This window comes from Poecile atricapillus, chromosome 21 (genome assembly GCF_030490865.1).
Source record: "Poecile atricapillus isolate bPoeAtr1 chromosome 21, bPoeAtr1.hap1, whole genome shotgun sequence".
Classification (NCBI taxonomy): domain Eukaryota; kingdom Metazoa; phylum Chordata; class Aves; order Passeriformes; family Paridae; genus Poecile; species Poecile atricapillus.
In genome coordinates, this window is record NC_081269.1 from 6,219,919 (window position 1) to 6,242,948 (window position 23,030).

Below are 23,030 nucleotides of genomic sequence, written 5' to 3' on the forward strand. Positions count from 1 at the left end.
ACAGGAAAAATATCGACTGCATTGGCCGGGAATCGAACCCGGGCCTCCCGCGTGGCAGGCGAGAATTCTACCACTGAACCACCAATGCCAGTGATGATGAGCTCTCCCCCGTCGCAGCTTTTCTGCGTATTCAGACAGAAAATGGTGTAATTTCTGTCTGAAATCACCCAGCTTGGCAATCAGCCGCTGTTAACTGTGACAAAGGCAAAACAGTACCGCGAAAGTACTTTCAAATCAAATCTTCAACCATATGCGAGGCTGAAGTAGTTGTGTAATATTCCTGTTGTGTTTTAAAGCACCCATACACGCATCCATCAAATCCATAGCATCGTGTCTTTCCCTGCCGTCGCCGTGACTCTTTCCCATCTAAACCATGTGCTGTTAAATTTTCCATGAGCCCTTTTCATCCTCCATAAAACCAGTGACACTCCAATGAGTGCAAACAGCTGAAATTCCCAGTGGCAGCAGCAAGGAAAATTACCTGGCCAGGGAAATATTAATTCCTTAAGTCCTTACTTTATGAATAAAATTAGTTTATCTAATATAATACAATAATAACAATATAATACAATAATAATTTATAAATGCCATAATTCCTTAATTAATTCCTTAATTTTGGCATTATCTCTCAGGGAAAATGTTATATGCAGATACAGCACCTGTAACTCCCTAAGGAGTGTTATACGGATTTATTTTCTTGCTAGCAGCTGGGATTTAAAAGCCCTTTAGGGATTTAGGGAACTGAGTGGGTCAAACTTGTGCCCACAACCTCTGCCTTGCAATTCCAGCACAAAACCCACCAGCCACCTTTTCCTCCGTGACTAAACCCGACAAAATTAAGCCTTTTCTTCTCCTTTCAAATCCTAGATAAATTCAGATTAACATGGGCAAACAGGAACAGTCTCCAGTGCCAGGACAGCAGGCAAGGAGCAGCTCCCAATTTTCCAGCAACTTTCATCTCCACATCATAGAAGTGCTGGGCAAAATTTAAAAGCCAGCAGAAAAGGCTTTTCAGCCCTTTTCATCTGAAAACCCCTAAAAAAATTTCAGCGAGCATGTGCACCCCCATCACACACAGATTGTAGTACGGATAGAAATTTATTTATACTTCCAAATCATTTATTGTGGAGTGGTATAGAATTAAAAAAAAAAAAAAAAAGCCAGGAGAGAGGTGTCCAAAGGCAGACTGAGAGCTGCTGGTGTGACTCAGGGCACAGGATGTGATGGATGCTGCCCTTTTTCATGTCAGGATTAACTGACCTTGTAAATTGGCCAAAACTGGCACAGCAAAAGCTCTGTGACCGCTCTGCCATGCCCCAAACCCTCCACATGCAGCTGCCTGAAAGAAGGGAAAGGATGTCAGGATTCATGTGAAAATAGTGTATTTCCACACTATCAAATTTCAGGCTTTCATTCCAGAAATCTGCTAATCCTTGTCTGCTTCTCACCACTCTCTTCAGATAATGGTTCAGAACCTTCAGCACAATAATCTTAATTCTCCTTTACATCTCTTTATATCTCTCCCCCAGCAGCAAATTATTATATTTATTTCCGCCCTTTCCCCAAAATTTCACTTTCCTGACATATTTTTTCAACTCTTTCCCCAAAATTTCATTTTCCTGACACATTTTTCCACCCTTTCCACAAAAATTCACTTTCTGGGTATGTTTTTTCCAGCCTTTCCCCAAAATTTCACTTTCCCAATGCATTTTTTTCTGCGCTTTCCCCAAAATTTCACTTTCCTAACACTTTTTTTCCACCCTTTCCCCAAAATGTCACTTTCCTGATGCACTTTTTTCCACCCTTTCCCCAAAATTTTGCTTTCCTGACGCATTTTTTTACATCCTTTCCCCAAAATTTCACTTTCCTGACACGTTTTTCCCACCCTTTCCCCAAAATTTTGCTTTCCTGACACGTTTTTTTCCAACCAGTGCTGCTTTTTACAACCCACAACGAAGACACTGCAGGGCATGAAGAAGCGTGACACAAACACCTCTTCCACCATCATTTTTTCCCCTAATTGAGCTACTCCTCCTAAACATTTCCCAGCACAGACAGGACCCCTGGCAGGCTGTAAATACAGATATGACTCCAAATATGACACCACGAAAGGGAATATCGAGAGAGAAGCGGCTGGGTGAGGTGAGAAGGTCACTTTGGGGCTTTAATTGCTGCTCTTTAGGTGTTAGACAGCGGTGCTACACCATCCATAGGGAATGCAGACATGGGTTTTTTATCCAAATGTGCTTAGCATGTCAACATTTTAACATTGTGATTGTTACCAGCAAGGCTTGGGGAGAGAGGGGCCTCAGTATTAACTATTGAAAGCAGGGGGCCTAGGACTTGCTATTGACAGCAGATCTGCAGGGTATTTGTGTTCTTTGTCATGAAAGATGTTTACTGTGTTCAGCATTTCGCTCAGCACCCTACGGTAGCTATTTCTCTTTTTTTTTTTTCTTTTTTTTTTTTTTTGTCTTTTACAGTCAAAAATTTGTTAAAAACAAAGTTGGGGGGTTTTTGGAACAAAAAAATGTCAGCACGGCTCGGTGTCAGCCGAGCTGACGGTGCGTTTGCGTTCAGCCCATGGAGCTGTTTTCTGTCTCCAAAGTGAAAAGACAGCTAAAAAAAAAGGATGTTTTTAAAAGAAGGTGCACTGTAGCTGTTTCTGACATCCTTTTCCTTCACAGTCCTGTGGTGAAAAGTGGATTTCCGGAGCCACCAAAGCTCCTTCGGAGCTGCGCTCCCTCAGCATTGCACACTTCCAGCAAAAAAGTGAAATTGTTGAGAAAGACTCTGATTACAGAAGTACAAATTAAGTTCAGATCTTTGAGAACATTCAAATGTATTTAATTAAACTTCTCTGTGCTGCAGAATTGGAAATTTACTCTCTAGTACTTATTTTCACCTGGAAAAGTGTGTAGCTGAGAGTATTAATGTAGGAATGATTTGCCATCCCTTGTGCCAGAAAGGAAAATAAGTGGGAGACTTTTCCTTCAGAACTTCCTTGGTATTTACTGTGAGATGAGGATTTTGAGGTTAATCTTTCTGTTTCAAATAAAACACTGAAAGGTGATGATGAGAAGTGGAGACACATCCAAACCAGAACAAATGGAGAAGGTAATAATGAGAATGCACTTCAGTTTGCATTAGAAAGTATATTTTGTATTGCTATTTTACTGTTTTCTCCTCAAAAAATTCAACTCTCCTGCTCCAAGCATCTTTAAGAAATCCTATTTCTTCAATGTTCATCTTTAAGTTGAGGAATTCTGCTTGTATTTCGTTTTACTTCCACTCTCATAAAAATATTAATCTACATTCTACGTTGTTCATTATACAGAAAACATAGTTATTGCTTGTTTGATCTAAAAATAAAGAGAGAATTCATCATTTCCTAGATACACACTGGGGCAGGAGCTGAGCAGAGCGCTCCAAGCCAACTAATCCCTGGGAAGTTTGCTAAATCCACAGTGGCATTGCTGACAGATCCCATGTGGATGGAACATCCCCTGTCACATGTAATATCAGACACAGGTTAACAAAATCTTATTTACACTCGGTCACACCAGTTATAAATCCCGTGCTTAATGTTTTCACAGCACATTGACAATCTCCTGTCAAAGCCCAGAGTAAGGACAAGGACACTTTGAAAAGGTGGAGAAGACAAAAAATGTGGTAAAAATCAGGGATTTCACAAGAGGAAGGAGCAGGACTGCGAAAAGATTGAGAAATATTTCAGTTTCCCAGTGGAAAAAGGAAAAGGGGATAAGATGCAGAACTGAGAGAACAGCAGAAAAAGAGTAAGGGAGTCTGTTTAAGGGAGGGAAATCCAACAAAAACGTGGATAAGAAAGGTGGAATATGTTTCCTGTGCTCTGTGAGAGGTTTGGACAATGTGCATGGAAAAATACTACACTGCAGGAGCTCACTTGGAGACAGCAGAAAATATTCACCTTTCAGTGGAGGGGCTGCAGGAAATGCTCTGAGGAATTAATGAGAAATTCACACTGAGTCATGGCTTTGCTGCTCTAAAAGGTCTCTTGTGCTTTACATCAGTCACTTAAATCCACAATATTTAGGATGTGATGAGTTTAAGATGGAGGTTATTGCCATAAATGCAACTCCAAGCCCCACAGCCACTGCCTGAAGCTCTCAGGTGACCCCACAAGCTGGGGACAGCAGGGCAGCCCCAAATCTGGGGCTGCAGCATCTTTCCAGCTGGGGTGAGCAGTTCCATCCATGCAGAGATGGGAAAGAACAAGAGGCTCCCATCTATTGTTAGTGTTTCCTGGGGTGGCAATGGGCACAGGGATCAATTATATTTCTATTAAAGATTGCTCATGAGAGGGGTGTGACACAGAGTGATGGGATATTCCCAGCAAGGCATTCCAAGGATATTCCTGACCTGTCCACAGCGCTGGAGCTACACCGGGTAAGAAGCATCACTCGAGCATCCCTCCCAAACCTCCCTCTCCAAAGCAGCCCCTGTCCCCGAGCGGCAGCAGGGGTGGGAAGGGACACGGGGGACACGGGGGGGACCCGAGCGGGGCCGGCCCCGGGCACACTCCGCCCCGGCGGGGCGGGCCGAGCCGCCAGCCCCGAGCCGAGGGCTGTAAAAGCGGGGCAGCGGGGCCGGGGAGCAGCGAGCCACAGAGCGGCCAGGGCGGCGTGCGGAGCAGGTGAGAGGTGCCCGGGGAGCCGGGAGAGCCCCGGGAACCGACCGGGAACCGACCGGGAACGGGGCAAGGAGCGGTGCCCGGAGCGGTGCCCGGGGAGCCGGGAGCGCACGGGGAGCGCACCGGGAACGCACCGGGAGCGCACCGGGAACGCACCGGGAGCGCACCGGGAGCAGGGAATTGGGAGCGCACCGGGAGCAGGGAATTGGGAGCGCACCGGGAACGGGGAATTGGGAGCGCACCGGGAACGGGGAATTGGGAGCGCACCGGGAACGGGGAATTGGGAGCGCACCAGGAGCGGCGCCCGGAGAGCCGGGAGCGCACCGGGAATGCGAAATTGGGAGCGCACCGTGAGCGGGGCAAGGAGAGGAGCTCGGGGAGCCGGGAGCGCACCGGGAGTGATGCCCGAGGAGCCGGGAGCGCTCCGGGAGCGGGGCAGGGAGCGGTTCCCGGGGATTTGGAGCGCACCGGGAGCGGGGCAGGGAGCGGTTCCGGGGGATTTGGAGCGCACCGGGAGCGGGGCAGGGAGCGGTTCCCGGGGATTTGGAGCGCACCGGGAGCGGGGCAGGGAGCGGTTCCCGAGGATTGGGAGCAGGCACCCCAGCAGCATCTCCGCGCTGTCCCGCAGGTTGCACCAGGTGCCAGGATCGCTGCACAAACGAGCAAAACGTCGTCCGAAATGGCAGCCGAGGTGAGGGGGAGCTTGGCTTTGCTCCGGGTCCTTCTCTGCTCCGTTCAGAACGGGTGGGATCAGCATCCCTGGGAGGGCTCGGGGAGGTGTCCGTGTGGTCCTTAGGGACGTGGGATAGGGGTGGTCCTGGCAGTGTTGGACTGATCTTGGAGGTCTTTTCCAACCTTAATGATTCTGTGAGTGGTTTTCCCGAATTTTCAATGCAGAAGGGGACAGCGAACGTCTTTGCTGCAATAATCCACAGTCCCACCTCTGACCTGGACACCTCTTCCCATCCCAGCCCTTCCCTCCCAACACCGTTCACTCCCTGTCCCCTGCGCCCATCGCAGGATGTCCAGCAAGGAGCTGCAAAACTTTGGTGTTTTTCCCCCATTTCTCCCCCGCGGCAGCTCCTGCGGACAAACCCGCTTGGAACGCAGAGCTCCCGCCCCCCGAGCCTTCATCCTGCCTCGGCAGGCTCCCTCCTGCTCTTCCCTGCTCCGATCCTTTGGGAACAGGGCTGCTGATGGCGCGGTCCCTGCCCGCTGTCCATGGTAGCTCCGCCGCCCGCCCGGCTCCGCGCACCCTCCAAGCCCTTCTGGGGCTGCTCGGGGCTTTTCTGTGCCCTTTTCATCTCCTTCGAGCGTTTGTAACACTCAAAGGCACCCAGGCCTCCCTTTCTGTTACCTGCCGGTTTTATCCTAATTGTGCTCTGGAGCTGCTTCAATCGGTAACTTCAGACAATTTGTAGTTACAGGAGTGTTTTAGAGTCTGTGGCTTGTGCTGGCCCACAGCTCCTTGTCAGCTGAATATTTTCTTCTAGTCTCCCTAAAAGAGTGGGATTTTTTTAATATTTCAAAGGTCAGAGAACAGTTTTCACTATATCCCTGCCTCCTTTACCTTTCTAATATTTTTTTTTCCCTTTGGTCAGGAGTCCATTAAAGGGTCAGAGATCAGCACCTGCCTTAAAAGAGAGTTCCATGCTGATCTTGCACCACATGCTCTGATGCTTATTTTCAGAGAGTCCTGCAGAAGTCAAGTATCTTGGAGGATCCCTAAGACAGACCTGTAACCTCAAGGGCTTAATTCTAGTGACAGTGACATGCTCTGAAATCCAGGATTTTTCTGGTATAGACTGAATAAAACCATCCCTGAGATGATCCTCAATTTCACTTTGATAAGGATGGACATGAAACTGATTTTTAGGGGATGTATCCATAAATCTGTGTCTCTTCCCTTCATTACTTGCAGGGGGACAAAATGATGGCAGGAAGGTTTGTGGGGAGCACAGATCCCATCATGGAGATGCTCAGCGCTTCCATTACTGTTGATCAGAGACTGTCTGAAGTCGACATCCAGGGGAGCATGGCTTATGCCAAAGCCTTGGAGAAGGCTGGAATCCTGTCCAAAACTGAGCTGGAGAAGATCCTGAGTGGCCTGGAAAAGGTATTTCTTCCCTTCAAAACCTCTCATGTGTGCTGGAATGAATCTTTCCTTACCTGACAGAATCTTGCTGTTTTAGAGAGTGTCTTTAAATGTCCTCGTGTCCTCTTCAGACTGAGCAGACACTAGGAATCATTTCAGTGTGAAGTGAGAACATCCTTTTCCTGCTGGCACGTGGGATCTTGAGTCTGGCTGCCTGACTTGGCAGGAGGCAAAGCACAGCAGGTGTAGGGGGGAAGAGGAGGCAGCAGAGAAGGGCTTTTATAAAATATCCAATGTTGTTGCTCACCCACCCTGGACAACGGTGAGTCTGTGCAATGTTCTATAGGAAAAGCTTTGTGGATGATGCTGAAGGAATCACTGACCTTTAAGATCAAATTTTCCTTGCAATGCTTAAATCCTCCATAACAGTGCAGGAGTATCATGGATAGAGAGGTGAATCTCACCAATAATATGGAATATCAGGATGCAGTGAACAGCCCAAATGCCAGAGTTTGCATGAGACCTCTGGGCATGACAGGAGCTGGGATTTGCTGGGAACACTCCCAGCCCCAGCCCCAGCCCCAGCAGGGTAACTGTGATGTTTCTGCTGTTTTCAGATCTCTGAGGAATGGTCCAAAGGAGTCTTTGGTGTGATCCAGACTGATGAGGATATCCACACTGCCAACGAGCGCAGGCTGAAGGTTTGGCTCCTCCAGCCTCTTGTTCCTGATCCTCTGCCTGACATGAAGGGCTGTCCCTGTGTCCCTCTGTGAAATCCCTTCAGAGCTGCTGGCACTGACCCCCCTGGGGCACGGCCAAGGGTCTCCACACCCCCTTTTGGGGCTGCACAAGCACAGAGCCCAAAGCTGCCCTTCCTTCCCCAGCACACGTGCCGTGCTTCCTCACAGGATCCTGGAGCTGAGTCCCTTCCAGGCAGGGAGATGTGCTGATGTGCACTGTCCTGCTCAGAGCACAGAGATGCTGACACAACTCCTGCTCTTGTCCTCAGGAGCTGATTGGAGACGTAGCTGGGAAGCTGCACACTGGCAGAAGCAGGAATGATCAGGTATGGACAGAGGCTTTTTTTCTCCTTCTCTATTCCTCCTCTACCTCACTTCAGGAGACCTCAGATCAGAGTGGCCTCTGGAACTCTTCCTGGGGAGCAAGAAATGGTGACATTACCACATAAATATGACCAGATGAGGAGAAGAAGATGCACCTTCCCATCACACAGGACAAGGAGGGGTTTATCTTGCTGTCACTGCATATGTGTCACCCTTCGTGGACTGACTGTGTCCAATCTCCCACAGGTTGTGACTGACCTGAAGCTGTTCATGAAGAATTCCCTCTCCATCATCTCCACACACCTCCTGCAGCTCATTAAGACCCTGGTGGAACGTGCTGCCATGTGAGTCCTTTCCCACAGTCCCTGTTTTCCGTAACTTTGGCCTTTTTGGGGCAGGAGACTCCTGGGTTTGTCCTTTGTCTGACCCTGGTGGGCAGCAGCGGGGTCTCCTGTGCAGGGAGTTGCAGACCTGTCCCTGTCCCTGTCCCTGTCCCTGTCCCTGTCCCTGTCCCTGTCCCTGTCCCTGTCCCTGTCCCTGTCCCTGTCCCTGTCCCTGTCCCTGTCCCTGTCCCTGTCCCTGTCCCTGTCCCTGTTCTGCTGCTCACCTCTCTGTCCTTTTCCTCCCAGAGAAATCGATGTGATCCTGCCTGGCTACACCCACCTGCAGAAAGCTCAGCCCATCCGATGGAGCCAGTTCTTGCTCAGGTGAGCACCTCCCACCCTCTGCACCCTCGGGGCCCTGCTGTGCTGAGGGGACAGCCAGGGGTGGTGACAAACCAGAGGGAGCCCTGCAAACTGCAACAGGAATTCCCTGTGCCCCCTGGCTCTGTCCAGGCTCCACTCCAGCCTCATGTTTGATCCTAGGCTCCAGGCATGGCAGGATAATGATTGGAAAGAGCCATTCCCTGGCTTCATGTGCTTTCTCCCCTTGTCCTTCCCCAGCCATGCTGTTGCTCTGACCCGCGATTCTGAGCGCCTGGGAGAGATCAAAAAGAGGATCAATGTCTTGCCTTTGGGAAGGTAAAGTCTACTCTTTGTGTGATCACTGGGCCTTGCTTTGCTCTGCAAAGTCTTCAGGAGTGCCTTTCCTGCTTCCCAGAGCTCAGCTTTGGATGGATATGAAAGGAGGATTGCATGATTTCTGTTTCTTTCTCCCCTGGCAGCGGCGCCCTGGCTGGAAACCCCCTGGAAATCGATAGAGAGCTGCTGCGCAGTGGTAAATGTCTCCCTGGGCCCGAGGGGAATGGGAGTACCTGTCCCACCTGGGAGGGAGGGAATGGCACCATAATTCCCCATCCTGGAGCCAGAGCCCTTTGGTTTTCCAGGGTTTTTGCTGCAGAGAGTCAGGCAGTGCCAGGGAGGTGGGAGGAGGAAGAGCTGCACTCTGCCTCCCTGGGATCCTAACAAAAACCTAACAAAAACCCCACTAAATGTGTTTGTGCTCCTGGGACTGCTCAAGGGCTCACAGTCACCTCCCCTGGGGCAGCCTGGTGCATTCAGGCTGCTGTCAGGGCCAGTGTGACCTCCTGTGTCCATCCCCTTCCCTGCAGAGCTGGACTTTGCTTCCATCAGCCTGAACAGCATGGATGCTGTCAGCGAGAGGGACTTTGTGGGTAAGCACAGCCAAAGCCTGCCAGCACTGGGGGAACCTGACACCTTTCCAGATAACTTAATAAAGGGCTGGAACCCATCACTCAGGGTTCCCTGGGCTGTCCCAGCACCTTTTCCCCCTCCTGATCTCCTGTCTTGCCTGCAGTGGAATTCCTGTCAGTTGCCACCCTGCTGATGATCCACCTCAGCAAGATGGCTGAGGATCTCATCATCTACAGCACCAGCGAGTTCGGCTTCCTCACCCTCTCTGATACCTACTGGTAGGTTTTTGGTGTCTGCTGAGGGATTCTCCTCAGCTCTGCCAGGCTGGGAGGGTGAGGCAGTGCTTGGGGTCTCTCTGTGCATGAGGCTGACCCAGCATCAAGGGCCTGGCACAAAGGCACCCTCAGGGTGAATGTTCCTCAGTACTGGTCACTTATTTGTCATTCTAGTAACTTAACCAAGTTTGTGTTCAGCCCAGCAAGTCCTGTCCAGGAACTGCTGGCAGAGAGAGCTTCCTCCTGTGCTGGGAACGCTGCCAGAGCCCTTCCTTGCCTGGCTGGGTTTGCAATCCCAGCAGACTCCTTGTCTCTGGGGTGCCACAGACACAGCCCTCCCTCCCTGGGATCACTTAGCCTGGCCTGCTGATACCACCTCTGCAGCAGCTTGCAGGGGGAGCCCCCTTTTCCTCCCTCTGTGAGAGGTGGGACTGTGTGGCAGCTCCAGACAAGGTGCAAAGCTAAAGGCTTTGCTGTGGGAAGCATGAGGGACTTGGCACACTCAGTTCGCTGATTTCCTACACCCTAAACAGGAGTACAAGGGATTTAGAGGTTCTTTTCAGAGGGCTGGATCAGGGATTTCAGCCAGAGGGTTTTTGCTCACCAGTGCACTCCACACCTTCCCTGCAGCTCTGGCAGCAGCCTGATGCCTCAGAAGAAGAATCCCGACAGTCTGGAGCTGATCCGCAGCAAAGCCGGGCGAGTGTTCGGCCGGGTGAGCCCCAACAAGGAGGAAGAGGGAGAGGAAACTGCTGATATTGGGGCTGGAGAATCTCCTTTCCCTTGCCTTTTCCTTTGTGCAGGGCTGTGTGCTCTGAGCCTGCCCTGGGGCTGTGCTTTGCTCTGTGCCTCACTCCGTGCCTCTCCTGCTTCCCTCTGCAGCTGGCTGCAGTTCTCATGGTCCTCAAAGGACTCCCCAGCACCTACAACAAGGACCTGCAGGTAAAGCACTTGTTCCTCTCCACAGCCTCTCTCTGGGCAGACACATTCCTGCTCCTGAGCTGTCCCAGTGCTCGATCTGTGTGCCCAGCCCCTGGCTGTGAGCTGGGAAAGGCGCTGAGGGAGGGGATGCTGCCGGTGTCACCCTGAGTGCCTTGGCAGGAGCCTCTGGGATCACATCCCTGCTCTGCTGCCTGGCCTGCTCCACCTGCTGGGCTGCACCAGGCTGGCTCAGAGCCATTTCCATCGCTGTTCCAACGCAGGAGGACAAGGAGGCCGTCTTTGATGTCGTAGACACCCTGAATGCTGTGCTCCAGGTTGCCACTGGAGTGATTTCCACCCTCCAGGTAAGGATTCACCCTCTCGCTGTGGAGCACGGAGCACATGCTGTAACTCAGGGGATAGAGTTCCAGACTGGTCCTAAAGTGAAAACTCTTCATTGCCTCACCCACACCGCTCATTTTACTCCCTCTAAGAGCTAATGTGCCCCGAGGTGGAGCTGATGGTAGATAACATCTCCCTCTGCCCCTCCTTTCTGCAGATCAACAAGGAGAACATGGAGAAGGCACTGAGCCCTGAGATCCTGTCATCTGACCTGGCTCTCTACTTGGTTCATAAAGGAGTAAGTGCCCCAGGGAGAGCTGGAGCTGGGATTTCTTTGGATGCAGAGGAACTGCTCAGTGAGGAGCTGGGATGAGACCCTTCTGTTGTGTCCCAGGGTGATGAGCAGTCAACAACCATGAAAGCTGGAAACACATCCTTTACAGGCATCTCAAGCAGCGCTGCCTGGGGGACTTCATAGCCATTTACACCCAAATTTCTTGATCATAATTTACTCCTGAATCCTCCCCTCTTCCACCCCAGCACTGCCAGATTCAGCTTGCATTGCCCTAAGGGAAAACAGGCCAGCCAAAAGAAGTAGCACATCCATTTTCCTCATGGAAAAGCAGCCCAGCTGCCTGGTCACTGACTGCTTCCCCCTGCAGATGCCCTTCAGACAAGCCCACATCGCTGCTGGCAAGGCCGTCCACCTGGCCGAGACCAAAGGCATCACCATCAACAACCTCAGCCTGGAGGACCTGAAGAGCATCAGGTTTGTATCTCTGTTATTTCACTTCCCTTCATGGAGCAGTAGCCCTGATCAGCCTTCCCAAAAGTGCCTGGTCTGGGCAGCACCTCAACATCCTGAGTATCAAGGCTGCTTCTCCTGGGGCTGAAAACATTGAAGGGGACAACATCACCTCCATTCCACCCCAGCAGGGCATGGGCAGGAGCTGTTGGGAGGGGCTGGGAGACCCTTCTGCCCTAAGCAGGGAGCCCCCAGAGGGGTTTGGCTCTGAAGTTGCTCGGTGTCCCCTTGGAGCTGATGTCAGACAGCAGAAGCGCAGGAGCGCTTCCCTTGGGGAAAAGGCTCCGTCCTCACTCCCTCAGCCTCTCTGCAGGCCCTGGGCAGGTGGAGCAGCCCAGAGCCCCCTGACAGCCCCGCTGTGCCCCCAGCCCCCTGTTTGGCAGCGACGTGGCGCAGGTGTTCAGCGTGGTGAGCAGCGTGGAGCAGTACACGGCCGCGGGCGGCACCGCCAAGAGCAGCGTGTCCACCCAGATCGAGCAGCTGAGGGAGCTGCTCAAGAGGCTCAAGGAACAGGCTTAGAGTGTGGGGAGAGATGCCGTGCCTGCAGCGTTGTGCCTGTGCCACTGGTCTGGAGTTAATAAACACTGGGGTGTCTGTAGTTCACTGAAATTCTGCTCTCGCGTCTTGATTCTTCGGGGTGAGGATGGGCTGAGCTCAGCCCAGGTGTGAAAGGAGGTGGGCTCTTCCTCCCTTGCAGCTGGGGATGTGTGTCTTGCAGGGGAGGCTGGCACACTGGCATTGTCCCTTTTTACTCAGCAACATTCCCTTCCCACCCCAGCCTTGCAGAGTTTAGGTTTTGCTCAGCCCCTTCTCCCGGTGCTGAGGCAGCAGCGCGTTGTTGACTCAGAGCTGCGGGTCTGGAACACACGCAGGGAACTGAAATAACAAAGGTGTTGCCTCATCAAGTTTAGGGCAAGGGCTGCAGCACAGGCAGGATAAACTGCCAGCAGATAAATCTCCAGACAAAGTACCCCAGGAGACACAGAGTGCTCGCACCTTTGTGATTGAGCATTTGTGCTTTTAACACGTGGGAGAAGGATCAGCAACAGCAGAATTCCCTTTCTCCAGCTTCTCAACACTCTCCTTATTCTGGCCTTAAAACAAATCCATTCTCTTGGCATTTAAACAGCACGTTTCAATTACCTTTCCACAAACCTCCTTTGTGTTTGCTCCCTTTCTTCCTGCTGTGTTCCTGTTTTGGCTCATGTCTCACTCTCCAGACTGGTCCCCTGGCCAGGAAATCATTTTGCACACTCAGCTAAAGGAACAAGAAAGCCACAGGTACCACCAATACTCAACACCTGCAGTGTCAGAACAACAGAGATTTCCTCATCTCCCCCTCACAATTCTTTTTCCTCCCATAACCTTTCTTGATCCACGCCACTCCCCTTATTTTTCCTATTTGTATCTTCTGGTTCCTTCCCCTCAGATCCTCAGCTGAACAGATTTTCTCTTGCACCCAGCAGCAGAAGTCTGGCTTTGTCCCTCATGGCCAGTGCTGGGTGACACAGGGCCAAAATGAAAGGAAAATTATTTAAAGATTACCACATTTTAGTCTCTTACTGAAATAAGTAGTTTAAAGTCACTGGTACTTCCCACCCATCCGCCCTTTTCTTAAAACTGTGAAATATTTTAGATTGGAGGGTTCTGTGGAGCTCCACAGATGTTACAGAGTGTGCTTCACGGTGCCTTCAGACTTTCACCATCACCCTGCTCTGACTCATTGGGATTTGGGTTTTGGTCTCAAACCCCTGCTCATTACAGGCCACAGGAAGGCATTTGAGGCAGGAATTCACTTAGGCTGATCATCAGCTGGCTCATTCTGGATGTAATCTTGTGCTCACCATTCTTCCAAACCCTCAGCAAACTCCTGTCAAAGCCTGGAACAGGGCCATCCATAAAGGATGAACACACACAAGAAAAGAAGCATTAAAAGTGAGGGACTCCAGAAGAAGAAGGAATCTGGCAATGAAACGCTTCAAAGGGTTTTTCTCTGTGCAGACAGTGATGGTCTGCGCATCCTCAAGCCTGGAAGTCTGAAAAAGAAAAAGAAATAATCAGGAGTGGAAATGTTTGAGAAGCACTGAATGAACTGGTGGCTACAAACAGAGTCTGAGCTTTGTTCCGGATGGATACAGAGGGCACTACGCTGGAAATCCAGCTGTGAAAGGACCTGGTGGAGCCGCCAGAGGCAGCTGGATGTCACCGGCAGTGTCCTGCTGCTCCGGACAAGGACCCAAGGACCTGGATTGGGTTCCTCCCCAGCTGAGTTATGAGAGCGGGGCTGGTTGAAGGGGACAAGGCAGCGGGGATGCGGCTCCTGGGTGCGCTGGGAGGCACCGGGACAAGGCGGGGCTCTGCAGCGGGACCAGCAGCGGGGCTGGCCCGGGGACTGCCCGCCCCGGCGGGCGGGACGAGCTGCGGGAGCGGGCCGGGAGCAGGACCGGCCCCGGGCTGGGATCGGGACCGGGCTGGGATCGGGACCGGGCTGGGATCGGGCCGGGAGTGGGACCGGCACCGGGACTGGGAGCGGGACCGGGCTGGGATCGGGACCGGGCTGAGATCGGCACCGGGCTGGGAGCGGGCCGGGTGTGGGACCGGCACCGGGCTGAGATCGGGACCGGGCTGGGATCGGGCCGGGAGTGGGACCGGCACCGGGCTGGGATCGGGACCAGGACTGCAGCTGGGACCGGCACCGGGAGCGGAACTGGGACCGGAGTTGAGCTGGGATTGGGATTGGGATTGGAGCTGGAATCAGGACCGGGACACAGCTGGGATCGGAACCAGAGCTGGGATTGGGACCGAGTTTGGAGCTGGTATCGGAACCGGAGCTGGGATCGTGACCGTGACCAGGATCGGGACCGGAGCTGGGATTGGAGCCGAGTTTGGAGCTGGGATCGGAGCCGGGAGTGGACCGGGACCGGGCCCGGGTCTGTGCCCGCCGGGAGCGATGGCAGCAGCCGAGGTGAGCGAACTTTGCTTCCCGGGGCTGTCCGGGGCTGCTCGGCCGAGCGAGGCTGTCCCGGAGCCCCCCCCCGGGCAGGGCCGATCCTCGTGTTCTGGCACTTCCCCGCAGCTTGTGTAAACACTGCTCGGCACAAAAGCGGCGTTTTCAGTTTCCTTCCCTGCCCAGGCGTGACCAGGCATCCTGGCGAGCTCGCTCTGTGCCCTGCGAGTCGCTGCTCCGCGTTCCAGGCGGTGCCCTCACTGCCAGGCTGCTCCAAAGAGTCCTGGAGGTGCCTAAAATGAATCCCCCAGCTTTGCTTTCCCGGTTGTAAATGTGTATGTTGCAGTGTTTCTGCTGACACACTCCTTGCTTTGATGGGAAGCTTTAAATACCTGGATATTCCTGGTCTCCACTTAAGTGCTGAGCCTCTGGAATGGCCTTTAATTTAGTATTCATTTTGCTCCTTGGGGCACCAAGTGGTTGCTGAGGATCTCTAACACTTTTTCAGTTCTTATTTCTCTCTCTGCCTTCCCTCAGCTTTCTGACAAAGCCAGTTTTCAGACATGGCTACACCCTCACCTCTGCAGGCTCTCTCCTGTTGTCCTTTCAGGCACAGGGACATGGAAACAGTCACCAGGGAAAACATTTTTTAGGTTACTCAACCATGTTTTGTCTGGCTAGTGAAGCCTTAGCACAGATCAGCTTCCAGCTGTCCTGCCAGCTCTGGCCATGGTAGTTATAGTGACCAGCATGAGAAGAAACTTGCTAGTGGTGTTTAAAAAATCAAGTAGATCAGTAATTATTCACTCTGCAATGCAACTGTATTTAATCCCTTCCTTCAGGTGTCCTCCAATCCCTTTTTGTGCACTGGCAGCACTGGAGAGTTGCTTTTGAAATCTTGGATAAATTGTCTCTGCCCAAGTAAAATTCTCACCCGCTGCAGTGCAAGCCTGGCAGAATTAAAACTTCTTGGGCTCTCCAACCTGGGCATGCAAAAAATCTTCTGGGCAGGTGAGACAGCTCAGGTGAGGCCACCCAGGCTCTGAATCACTGCTGGAGGAGCTCCCACACAACACCCGCCCTGCTGTGGGGCACAGCTGGAGCCCTGCACAGGCCTTTGGTCACCCTCTGATGTGGGTGACACATTCCAGGGGCTGAGGTCACCACAGGAATCCTGGTTTGGGTGGGAAAACCACACTTCTGTTGCTGTGCTGGCCCACAGCTCTTTGTCAGTCAGAGAATCTGTTAGTTAAACAGCACAAAAAGGATTTAAGGGATATTAATATCAGTCTAATCCTACTGACTGCTTAGTTTTTCCTCCCTTTACAAGGCCTCAAAACAGAAATCTGTGCTGGTCTTGCATCTTTCCCTGACAGTAATTTCAAGGACTCCCAGCAGAGTCCTGCAGACATAAAATATCTTGGAGGGTTCCTGGGCCAGACCTCTGAGCTCAGGGGTAAATAACTCTGACACTGATGTGTTCTCCAGCTCTTCAACCACTTGCCAGAGGTCCTGGAGTCCAGGGGATGTTCTGGTCAGTGCTGTCACACTGAAAGGAGCTGACCATGGCCTCTGTATCAGATAAATGGATCACTGGATGTTACTGAGTGCACAGGATTTATCTGAACTCATTAGGCCTCTTTAATTTTCTATTTTCTGTCTCAGGGGAATAAGCTTTGGGGTGGAAGATTCAGTGGAAGCACAGATCCAATCATGGAGATGCTCAATGCTTCCATTAGCTACGACCAGAGGCTGGCTGAGGTGGATATCCAGGGGAGCAGGGCTTATGCCAAAGCCTTGGAGAAGTCTGGAATCCTGTCCAAAACTGAGCTGGAGAAGATCCTGGGTGGCCTGGAAAAGGTATTTCTTCCCTTCAAAAACTGTCAGGTGAATGAATGGCTCCTGACCAGCCTCCCTGGATTGAATACCTATTGCTCTTGTTGACTGTGATGTTTCTGCTGTTTTCAGATCTCTGAGGAATGGTCCAAAGGAGTCTTTGGTGTGATCCAGACTGATGAGGATATCCACACTGCCAACGAGCGCAGGCTGAAGGTTTGGCTCCTCCAGCCTCTTGTTCCTGATGCTCTGCCTGACATGAAGGGCTGTCCCTGTGTCCCTCTGTGAAATCCCTTCAGAGCTGCTGGCACTGACCCCCCTGGGGCACGGCCAAGGGTCTCCACACCCCCTTTTGGGGCTGCACAAGCACAGAGCCCAAAGCTGCCCTTCCTTCCCCAGCACACGTGCCGTGCTTCCTCACAGGATCCTGGAGCTGAGTCCCTTCCAGGCAGGGAGATGTGCTGATGTGCACTGTCCTGCTCAGAGCACAGAGATGCTGACACAACTCCTGCTCTTGTCCTCAGGAGCTGATTGGAGACGTAGCTGGGAAGCTGCACACTGGCAGAAGCAGGAATGATCAGGTATGGACAGAAGCTTTTTTTCTCCTCTATTCCTCCACCTCAGTTCTTTAATTGAGTATTTTTATGCCTTCTCTCTCATGCCCTGACACACTCCAGCCTGTATTCCCTTTAAATTAATGATGGCTTCAAACTAATGATGCTGCAGTGACTCATCCACCCAGGGGAGTGGGATCTGCAGGGCTGCATCCTGGTGGTAAAAGGCCACAAAATTCCACTGACATCTCTGAAAACCCCCAGAACCCCTCACTTTGCTGGCTGGTTACACACATCCTTCAGGCTCAGTCCTCCTCAGGATGATCAGCTTGTGTTTGTTGGGAAATTTCTGCTACAAATTTGACAATATCTGACAATATGAAAATAACATATTTTGGTTCTGTCCATGGAAAGCAACAGCAGCTTTCACAAATCAGTGACCAGGGATTCATCCCATACGAGATTTCCCTTCACACAGAGCCAGGAGTGGATAACAGTGCCTGGGGGTTCTGCTGAGCAATATTTGGTCACTGATTCTGTCCCATTGTGCTTGGCCTGACTGTGTCCAATCTCCCACAGGTTGTGACTGACCTGAAGCTGTTCATGAAGAATTCCCTCTCCATCATCTCCACACACCTCCTGCAGCTCATTGAGACCCTGGTGGAACGTGCTGCCATGTGAGTCCTTTCCCACAGTCCCTGTTTTCCGTAACTTTGGCCTCTTTGGGGAGGAGACTCCTGGGTTTGTCCTCCTTTCCCTCCCAGAGAAATCGATGTGATCCTGCCTGGCTACACCCACCTGCAGAAAGCTCAGCCCATCCGATGGAGCCAGTTCTTGCTCAGGTGAGCACCTCCCACCCTCTGCACCCTCGGGGCCCTGCTGTGCTGAGGGGACAGCCAGGGGTGGTGACAAACCAGAGGGAGCCCTGCAAACTGCAACAGGAATTCCCTGTGTGGCTCTGGCCAGCTGGGAATCCAAGCATGGATTGGGAAACGCCCTGTCCTCCATCCTTTGGCCATTCTCTCCTCCTGGAGTGGGATATTTTCCGTGTTTCATCTCTCCTGTCCCTCCCCAGCCATGCTGTTGCTCTGACCCGGGATTCTGAGCGCCTGGGAGAGGTGAAGAGGAGGATCAATGTCTTGCCTTTGGGAAGGTAAAGTGTGTTGTATATTGTGATCCTCAGCCCTCACTTGGCTCTGAGATAAAGACAGGAGACAGATCTGTCCATCCCCTGAGCCACTGGGCTTTCTATTCCATAGACACTGCAGCCCAGCTTCCCTCTCCAAAGACTCTCACCACAGAAATATTTTTCTCTTCCTTCTTGAAGTCAAGGATTACAGGGCTTCCATTAAGCATCCCTTCCTGTTTGGGAGAGAAAATCTGGTTTAGTCCAGAGTTCAGGGTTTGATGAGCCTTAGACCACACTGTGATATCAAAGTGAACTGGGGGAAGGGAATCTTCAGGAGGTGACATCACTAGAGCTCAGTTTTTGTCAGATATCAGTTTGGATATCACGGGTGACTTCTGGTTCTTTCTCCCCTGGCAGTGGAGCTCTGGCTGGAAACCCCCTGGGAATCGACAGAGAGCTGCTGTGCAGTGGTAAATGTCTCCCTGGGACTGAGGAACAGAACTACTCACAATATCTGGGATTTTGGGAAGCATCAGCAGATTGTCCTGCTGTTATTTTGGATGTGTTGCAGCACTTTAACAAGGGGGTGGAAGATAATGAATAGATATCAAGTCACCTCCCCTGGGGCAGCCTGGTGCATTCAGGCTGCTGTCAGGGCCAGTGTGACCTCCTGTGTCCATCCCCTTCCCTGCAGAGCTGGACTTTGCTTCCATCAGCCTGAACAGCATGGATGCTGTCAGCGAGAGGGACTTTGTGGGTAAGCACAGCCAAAGCCTGCCAGCACTGGGGGAACCTGACACCTTTCCAGATAACTTAATAAAGGGCTGGAATCCATCACTCAGGGTTCCCTGGGTTGTCCCAGCACCTTTTCCCCCTCCTGATCTCCTGCCTTGCCTGCAGTGGAATTCCTGTCAGTTGCCACCCTGCTGATGATCCACCTCAGCAAGATGGCTGAGGATCTCATCATCTACAGCACCAGCGAGTTCGGCTTCCTCACCCTCTCTGATGCCTACAGGTAGGTGTCAGCTCTGGGCAGAGAGAGCTTCCTCCTGTGCTGGGAACGCTGCCAGAGCCCTTCCTTGCCTGGCTGGGTTTGCAATCCCAGCAGACTCCTTGTCTCTGGGGTGCCACAAACACAGCCCTCCCTCCCTGAGATCACACTGACACTGACCTGCTGATACCACCTGGGGGAGCCTGGAAGGGGGATCCCCCTTTTAAGTTTCTCTCTGGGAGGTGGGACTGTGTGGCAGCTCCAGACAAGGTGCAAAATCAAAGAGCAGCACAGTGAGTTCACTGATTTCCTAAACAGGAGTACAGTGAAGAGGGTCCTACACGTTGCTTTTGGAGGGCTGGGTCAGTGATGATGTGTGTGTGTGGGTGAGGGTTTTGCTCATCAGTGCACTCCACTCATCTCCCACCCAGCACTGGCAGCAGCCTGATGCCTCAGAAGAAGAATCCCGACAGTCTGGAGCTGATCCGCAGCAAAGCCGGGCGAGTGTTCGGCCGGGTGAGCCCCAACAAGGAGGAAGAGGGAGAGGAAACTGCTGATATTGGGGCTGGAGAATCTCCTTTTCCTTGCCTTTTCCTTTGTGCAGGGCTGTGTGCTCTGAGCCTGCCCTGGGGCTGTGCTTTGCTCTGTGCCTCACTCCGTGCCTCTCCTGCTTCCCTCTGCAGCTGGCTGCAGTTCTCATGGTCCTCAAAGGACTCCCCAGCACCTACAACAAGGACCTGCAGGTAAAGCACTTGTTCCTCTCCACAGCCTCTCTCCTGCTGGCTGGAGGAGTCAGGAGAGCTGGGCTGCTCGGCCTGGGGGGTTTCTGTGCTGCACCAGGCTGGCTCAGAGCCATTTCCATCGCTGTTCCAACGCAGGAGGACAAGGAGGCCGTCTTTGATGTCGTAGACACCCTGAATGCTGTGCTCCAGGTTGCCACTGGAGTGATTTCCACCCTCCAGGTAAGGATTCTTCTCATCTTCTCACTATTCAGCATCATCATGGTGCATATTCTGTGAGTAACAGAGAGAGCAGAGCTCCAGATTGCTCCCAAATGAAAACCTGAGTGCCTCACCCACGGTGCTCACTTTGGTCCCCTCTGCCGGCTGCTCAGGGGGCCAGAGCATTGTTTTAGAGCTCCAGATGAATTCCCCTCACCTTGACCCCCTCCCCAAGGATGGTAACATGTCCCTGGGATCCTCCTCCTGCAGATCAGCAAGGAGAACATGGAGAGGGCGCTGAGCCCGGAGATGTTGGCCACTGACCTGGCTCTCTACCTGGTTCGGAAGGGAGTAAGTGCCAGAGGGAGAGCTGGAGCTGGGATTCCTTTGGGTGCAGAGGAACTGAGCTGAGTCCCCTCTGCCCTGTCCCCTTCCCCCTGCAGATGCCCTTCAGACAAGCCCACGTGGCCTCAGGCAAAGCCGTGCAGCTGGCCGAGACCAAAGGCATCACCATCAACAACCTCAGCCTGGAGGAGCTGCAGAGCATCAGGTTTGGATCTCTGTTATTTCAAAGTGCCCAAAAGCCCTGTGCAGAGCCCAGAGCCCCCTGACAGCCCCGCTGTGCCCCCAGCCCCCTGTTTGGCAGCGACGTGGCGCAGGTGTTCAGCGTGGTGAGCAGCGTGGAGCAGTACACGGCCGCGGGCGGCACCGCCAAGAGCAGCGTGTCCACCCAGATCGAGCAGCTGAGGGAGCTGCTCAAGAGGCTCAAGGAACAGGTTTAGAGTGTGGGGAGAGATCCCCACAGCGCTGTGCCTGTGCCACCGCTCTGTGTTGGAGTCTGAAACACAAAGTGAGTGCCCTTGTCTCTGATGCCTGGCTCTGAGATCCAGGAGAACACTGAATTTCATAGAAGGTGAAATTTATAGGCATGTTTTCATGGTGTTACATGAAAACAGCTGTTAAAGTTAAATAAAGAAGCTTAAAGTGTGAGTGTGTAAGTTAGAAAGTTTTCTTAAGTCACTAGGTGAAAGAGTTACATTTTAGAGTTTAAACTAGTTTAAAAAATAGAAGACAAGATAGAGAATTTAAAGTGTTGTCTCTTTTCCTTCTTCTTTCTTCTTCATTTTCTTCTTCTAGAAGTTTTTTAGTAATAATAAGTGATTAGATAGAAAATGCCGCAGTGCAGCACACAAGTGATGGGTCATTAAGAGAAATAATATATGTGTCTGTTGTTAATTAGATACAAATAAATATATAAATAAAAGAACTGCATAGTTCGAGGCCATTTTGTCCCTTCAGAGCCAAAGTGAGCCAAAAGGCAAAATTAATTAAACTTGTGCAAAAAGTCTAGAAAAGCCTGCCAAGTTTTGTAATAACATCCAGATAAACACGAGAAACAAGATCCTCTAAAGGAGCTTTAGAGTTTTCTTCCTGACCCAGAGAACTGAGATAAACAGAACTCCCTGTGAGAGAGTATCCCAAAAGAGCTCGGCTCAGAAAAAAAAGAGAAATCCAGGTGCAAGAAGTGCAGCAGAAAAGAGAAAAAGTTTCAGTCTGGAGTTAATAAACACTGGGGTGTCTGTAGTTCACTGAAATTCTGCTTTTGCGTCTTGATTCTTCAAGAGCTCATCCTCCCTCCTCTCCCCAAATATCGCCCGTTTTGCCACTTCCAATAACTTTTAACCTTCACTCTTCAACAAGTGACTCTGAAAATAAATAGAGGTAAGCAAGCAGGCAATAAAGAAATAACCAAAAGTAAGCAAGCAATAATAATAATAAACCTAAGCTGTGCTTAAGGGGAGGTTTAGGATGGACATCAGGAGGAGTTCCTTCACAGAAAGGGTGATCAAACATCAGGAGGGGCTGTGCAGGGAGGTGGTGTCACCATCCCTGCAGGTGTTTAAGGGAAGAGTGGATGTGGCACTCAGTGCCCTGCTCTGGGTCACAGGCTGGTGTTGGGTCACAGGCTGGGCTCGGTGACCTCGGAGGTCTTTTCCTACCTTAATGATTCTGTGATAAAAAAATAAATGCGTAAATAAGTAAGAAAATTAATAAATAAGTACAAGTGGGTGATCGATACATTTAAACCCTAAGTAATAAAAAGGAGAGGAGGGGAGAGGGAGAGGGGACCATTCTCGATGGAATCCAGCGATCCAGGACCGAGCGTGGAAGTTCCTGGAGGCGCCTCCACTCCGGGACACTCGTGGCTTTATCCGGGGGCTCTGTGGGGACAGGACCCGGTCCCTGTCGGGCTCTGCGATCGCTCATCCCGCTGAGGGGGATCGGGACCGGGATCGGGACAGTGACAGGATCAGGATCAGGATCGGGACAGTGACAGGATCGGGATCAGGATCGGGACAGTGACAGGGATCGGGATCGGGATAGTGACAGTGATCAGGATCAGGATAAGGATCAGGACAGTGACAGGGATCAGGATCAGGACAGTGACAGGGATCAGGATCAGGATCAGGACAGTGACAGTGATCAGGATCGGAACAGTGACAGTGACAGTGATCAGGATCGGGATCAGGATTGGGACAGTGACAGGGATCAGGATCAGGATCAGTCTCAGGATCAGGATCGGGATAGTGACAGGATCAGGACAGTGACAGTGATCAGGATCGGGACAGTGACAGGGATCAGTCTCAGGATCAGGATCAGGATCGGGATAGTGACAGGATCAGGACAGTGACAGGGATCAGGATCAGGATCAGGATCAGTCTCAGGATCAGGATCGGGATAGTGACAGGATCAGGACAGTGACAGGGATCAGGATCAGGATCAGGATCAGGATCACGATCGGGATCAGGATCGGGATCAGGATCGGGATCAGGATCAGGATCAGGATCAGGATCAGGATCAG

The 23,030-nt window shown here is 51.8% G+C and overlaps 2 protein-coding genes and 1 non-coding gene across 3 annotated transcripts; 2 read left to right on the top strand and 1 right to left on the bottom strand.

Annotated features, from left to right (window-relative positions):
- Nucleotides 1–17: 17 nt before the first annotated feature.
- TRNAG-GCC (transfer RNA glycine (anticodon GCC)) lies at nucleotides 18–88 on the bottom strand. The gene has a single exon. It is a non-coding gene; the product is annotated as a tRNA-Gly (tRNA).
- Nucleotides 89–5,073: 4,985 nt separating this feature from the next.
- Nucleotides 5,074–12,378, top strand: LOC131587171 (argininosuccinate lyase). Its single transcript, XM_058854743.1, has 16 exons — nucleotides 5,074–5,363; nucleotides 6,584–6,788; nucleotides 7,385–7,468; nucleotides 7,777–7,833; nucleotides 8,078–8,175; nucleotides 8,461–8,538; nucleotides 8,776–8,853; nucleotides 8,997–9,049; nucleotides 9,384–9,446; nucleotides 9,590–9,704; nucleotides 10,332–10,416; nucleotides 10,584–10,643; nucleotides 10,904–10,987; nucleotides 11,182–11,262; nucleotides 11,627–11,733; nucleotides 12,138–12,378. Exons 1-16 carry the CDS (start codon nucleotides 5,074–5,076, stop codon nucleotides 12,286–12,288), a joined length of 1,689 nt encoding a protein of 562 aa, XP_058710726.1. The 3' UTR covers nucleotides 12,289–12,378.
- A 2,002-nt stretch (nucleotides 12,379–14,380) lies between these two features.
- Nucleotides 14,381–22,129, top strand: LOC131587121 (argininosuccinate lyase). Its single transcript, XM_058854645.1, has 16 exons — nucleotides 14,381–14,734; nucleotides 16,382–16,576; nucleotides 16,685–16,768; nucleotides 17,077–17,133; nucleotides 17,686–17,783; nucleotides 17,871–17,948; nucleotides 18,182–18,259; nucleotides 18,653–18,705; nucleotides 18,930–18,992; nucleotides 19,136–19,250; nucleotides 19,658–19,742; nucleotides 19,910–19,969; nucleotides 20,105–20,188; nucleotides 20,438–20,518; nucleotides 20,611–20,717; nucleotides 20,799–22,129. Exons 1-16 carry the CDS (start codon nucleotides 14,720–14,722, stop codon nucleotides 20,947–20,949), a joined length of 1,404 nt encoding a protein of 467 aa, XP_058710628.1. The 5' UTR covers nucleotides 14,381–14,719; the 3' UTR covers nucleotides 20,950–22,129.
- The last annotated feature ends 901 nt before the right edge of the window (nucleotides 22,130–23,030 follow it).

What these genes read in the sequence shown, in the direction of transcription:
- LOC131587171 (XM_058854743.1), top strand. Translation starts at nt 5,074, where the DNA reads ATGCCCGAGGAGCCGGGAGCGCTCCGGGAGCGGGGCAGGGAGCGGTTC. An exon ending in CCGGGCGAGTGTTCGGCCGG is followed by an intron (nt 10,417 to 10,583) that starts GTGAGCCCCAAC and finishes TTCCCTCTGCAG; the next exon opens with CTGGCTGCAGTTCTCATGGT. An exon ending in GAGTGATTTCCACCCTCCAG is followed by an intron (nt 10,988 to 11,181) that starts GTAAGGATTCAC and finishes TCCTTTCTGCAG; the next exon opens with ATCAACAAGGAGAACATGGA.
- LOC131587121 (XM_058854645.1), top strand. An exon ending in GCAGAAGCAGGAATGATCAG is followed by an intron (nt 17,134 to 17,685) that starts GTATGGACAGAA and finishes AATCTCCCACAG; the next exon opens with GTTGTGACTGACCTGAAGCT. An exon ending in AATGTCTTGCCTTTGGGAAG is followed by an intron (nt 18,260 to 18,652) that starts GTAAAGTGTGTT and finishes CTCCCCTGGCAG; the next exon opens with TGGAGCTCTGGCTGGAAACC.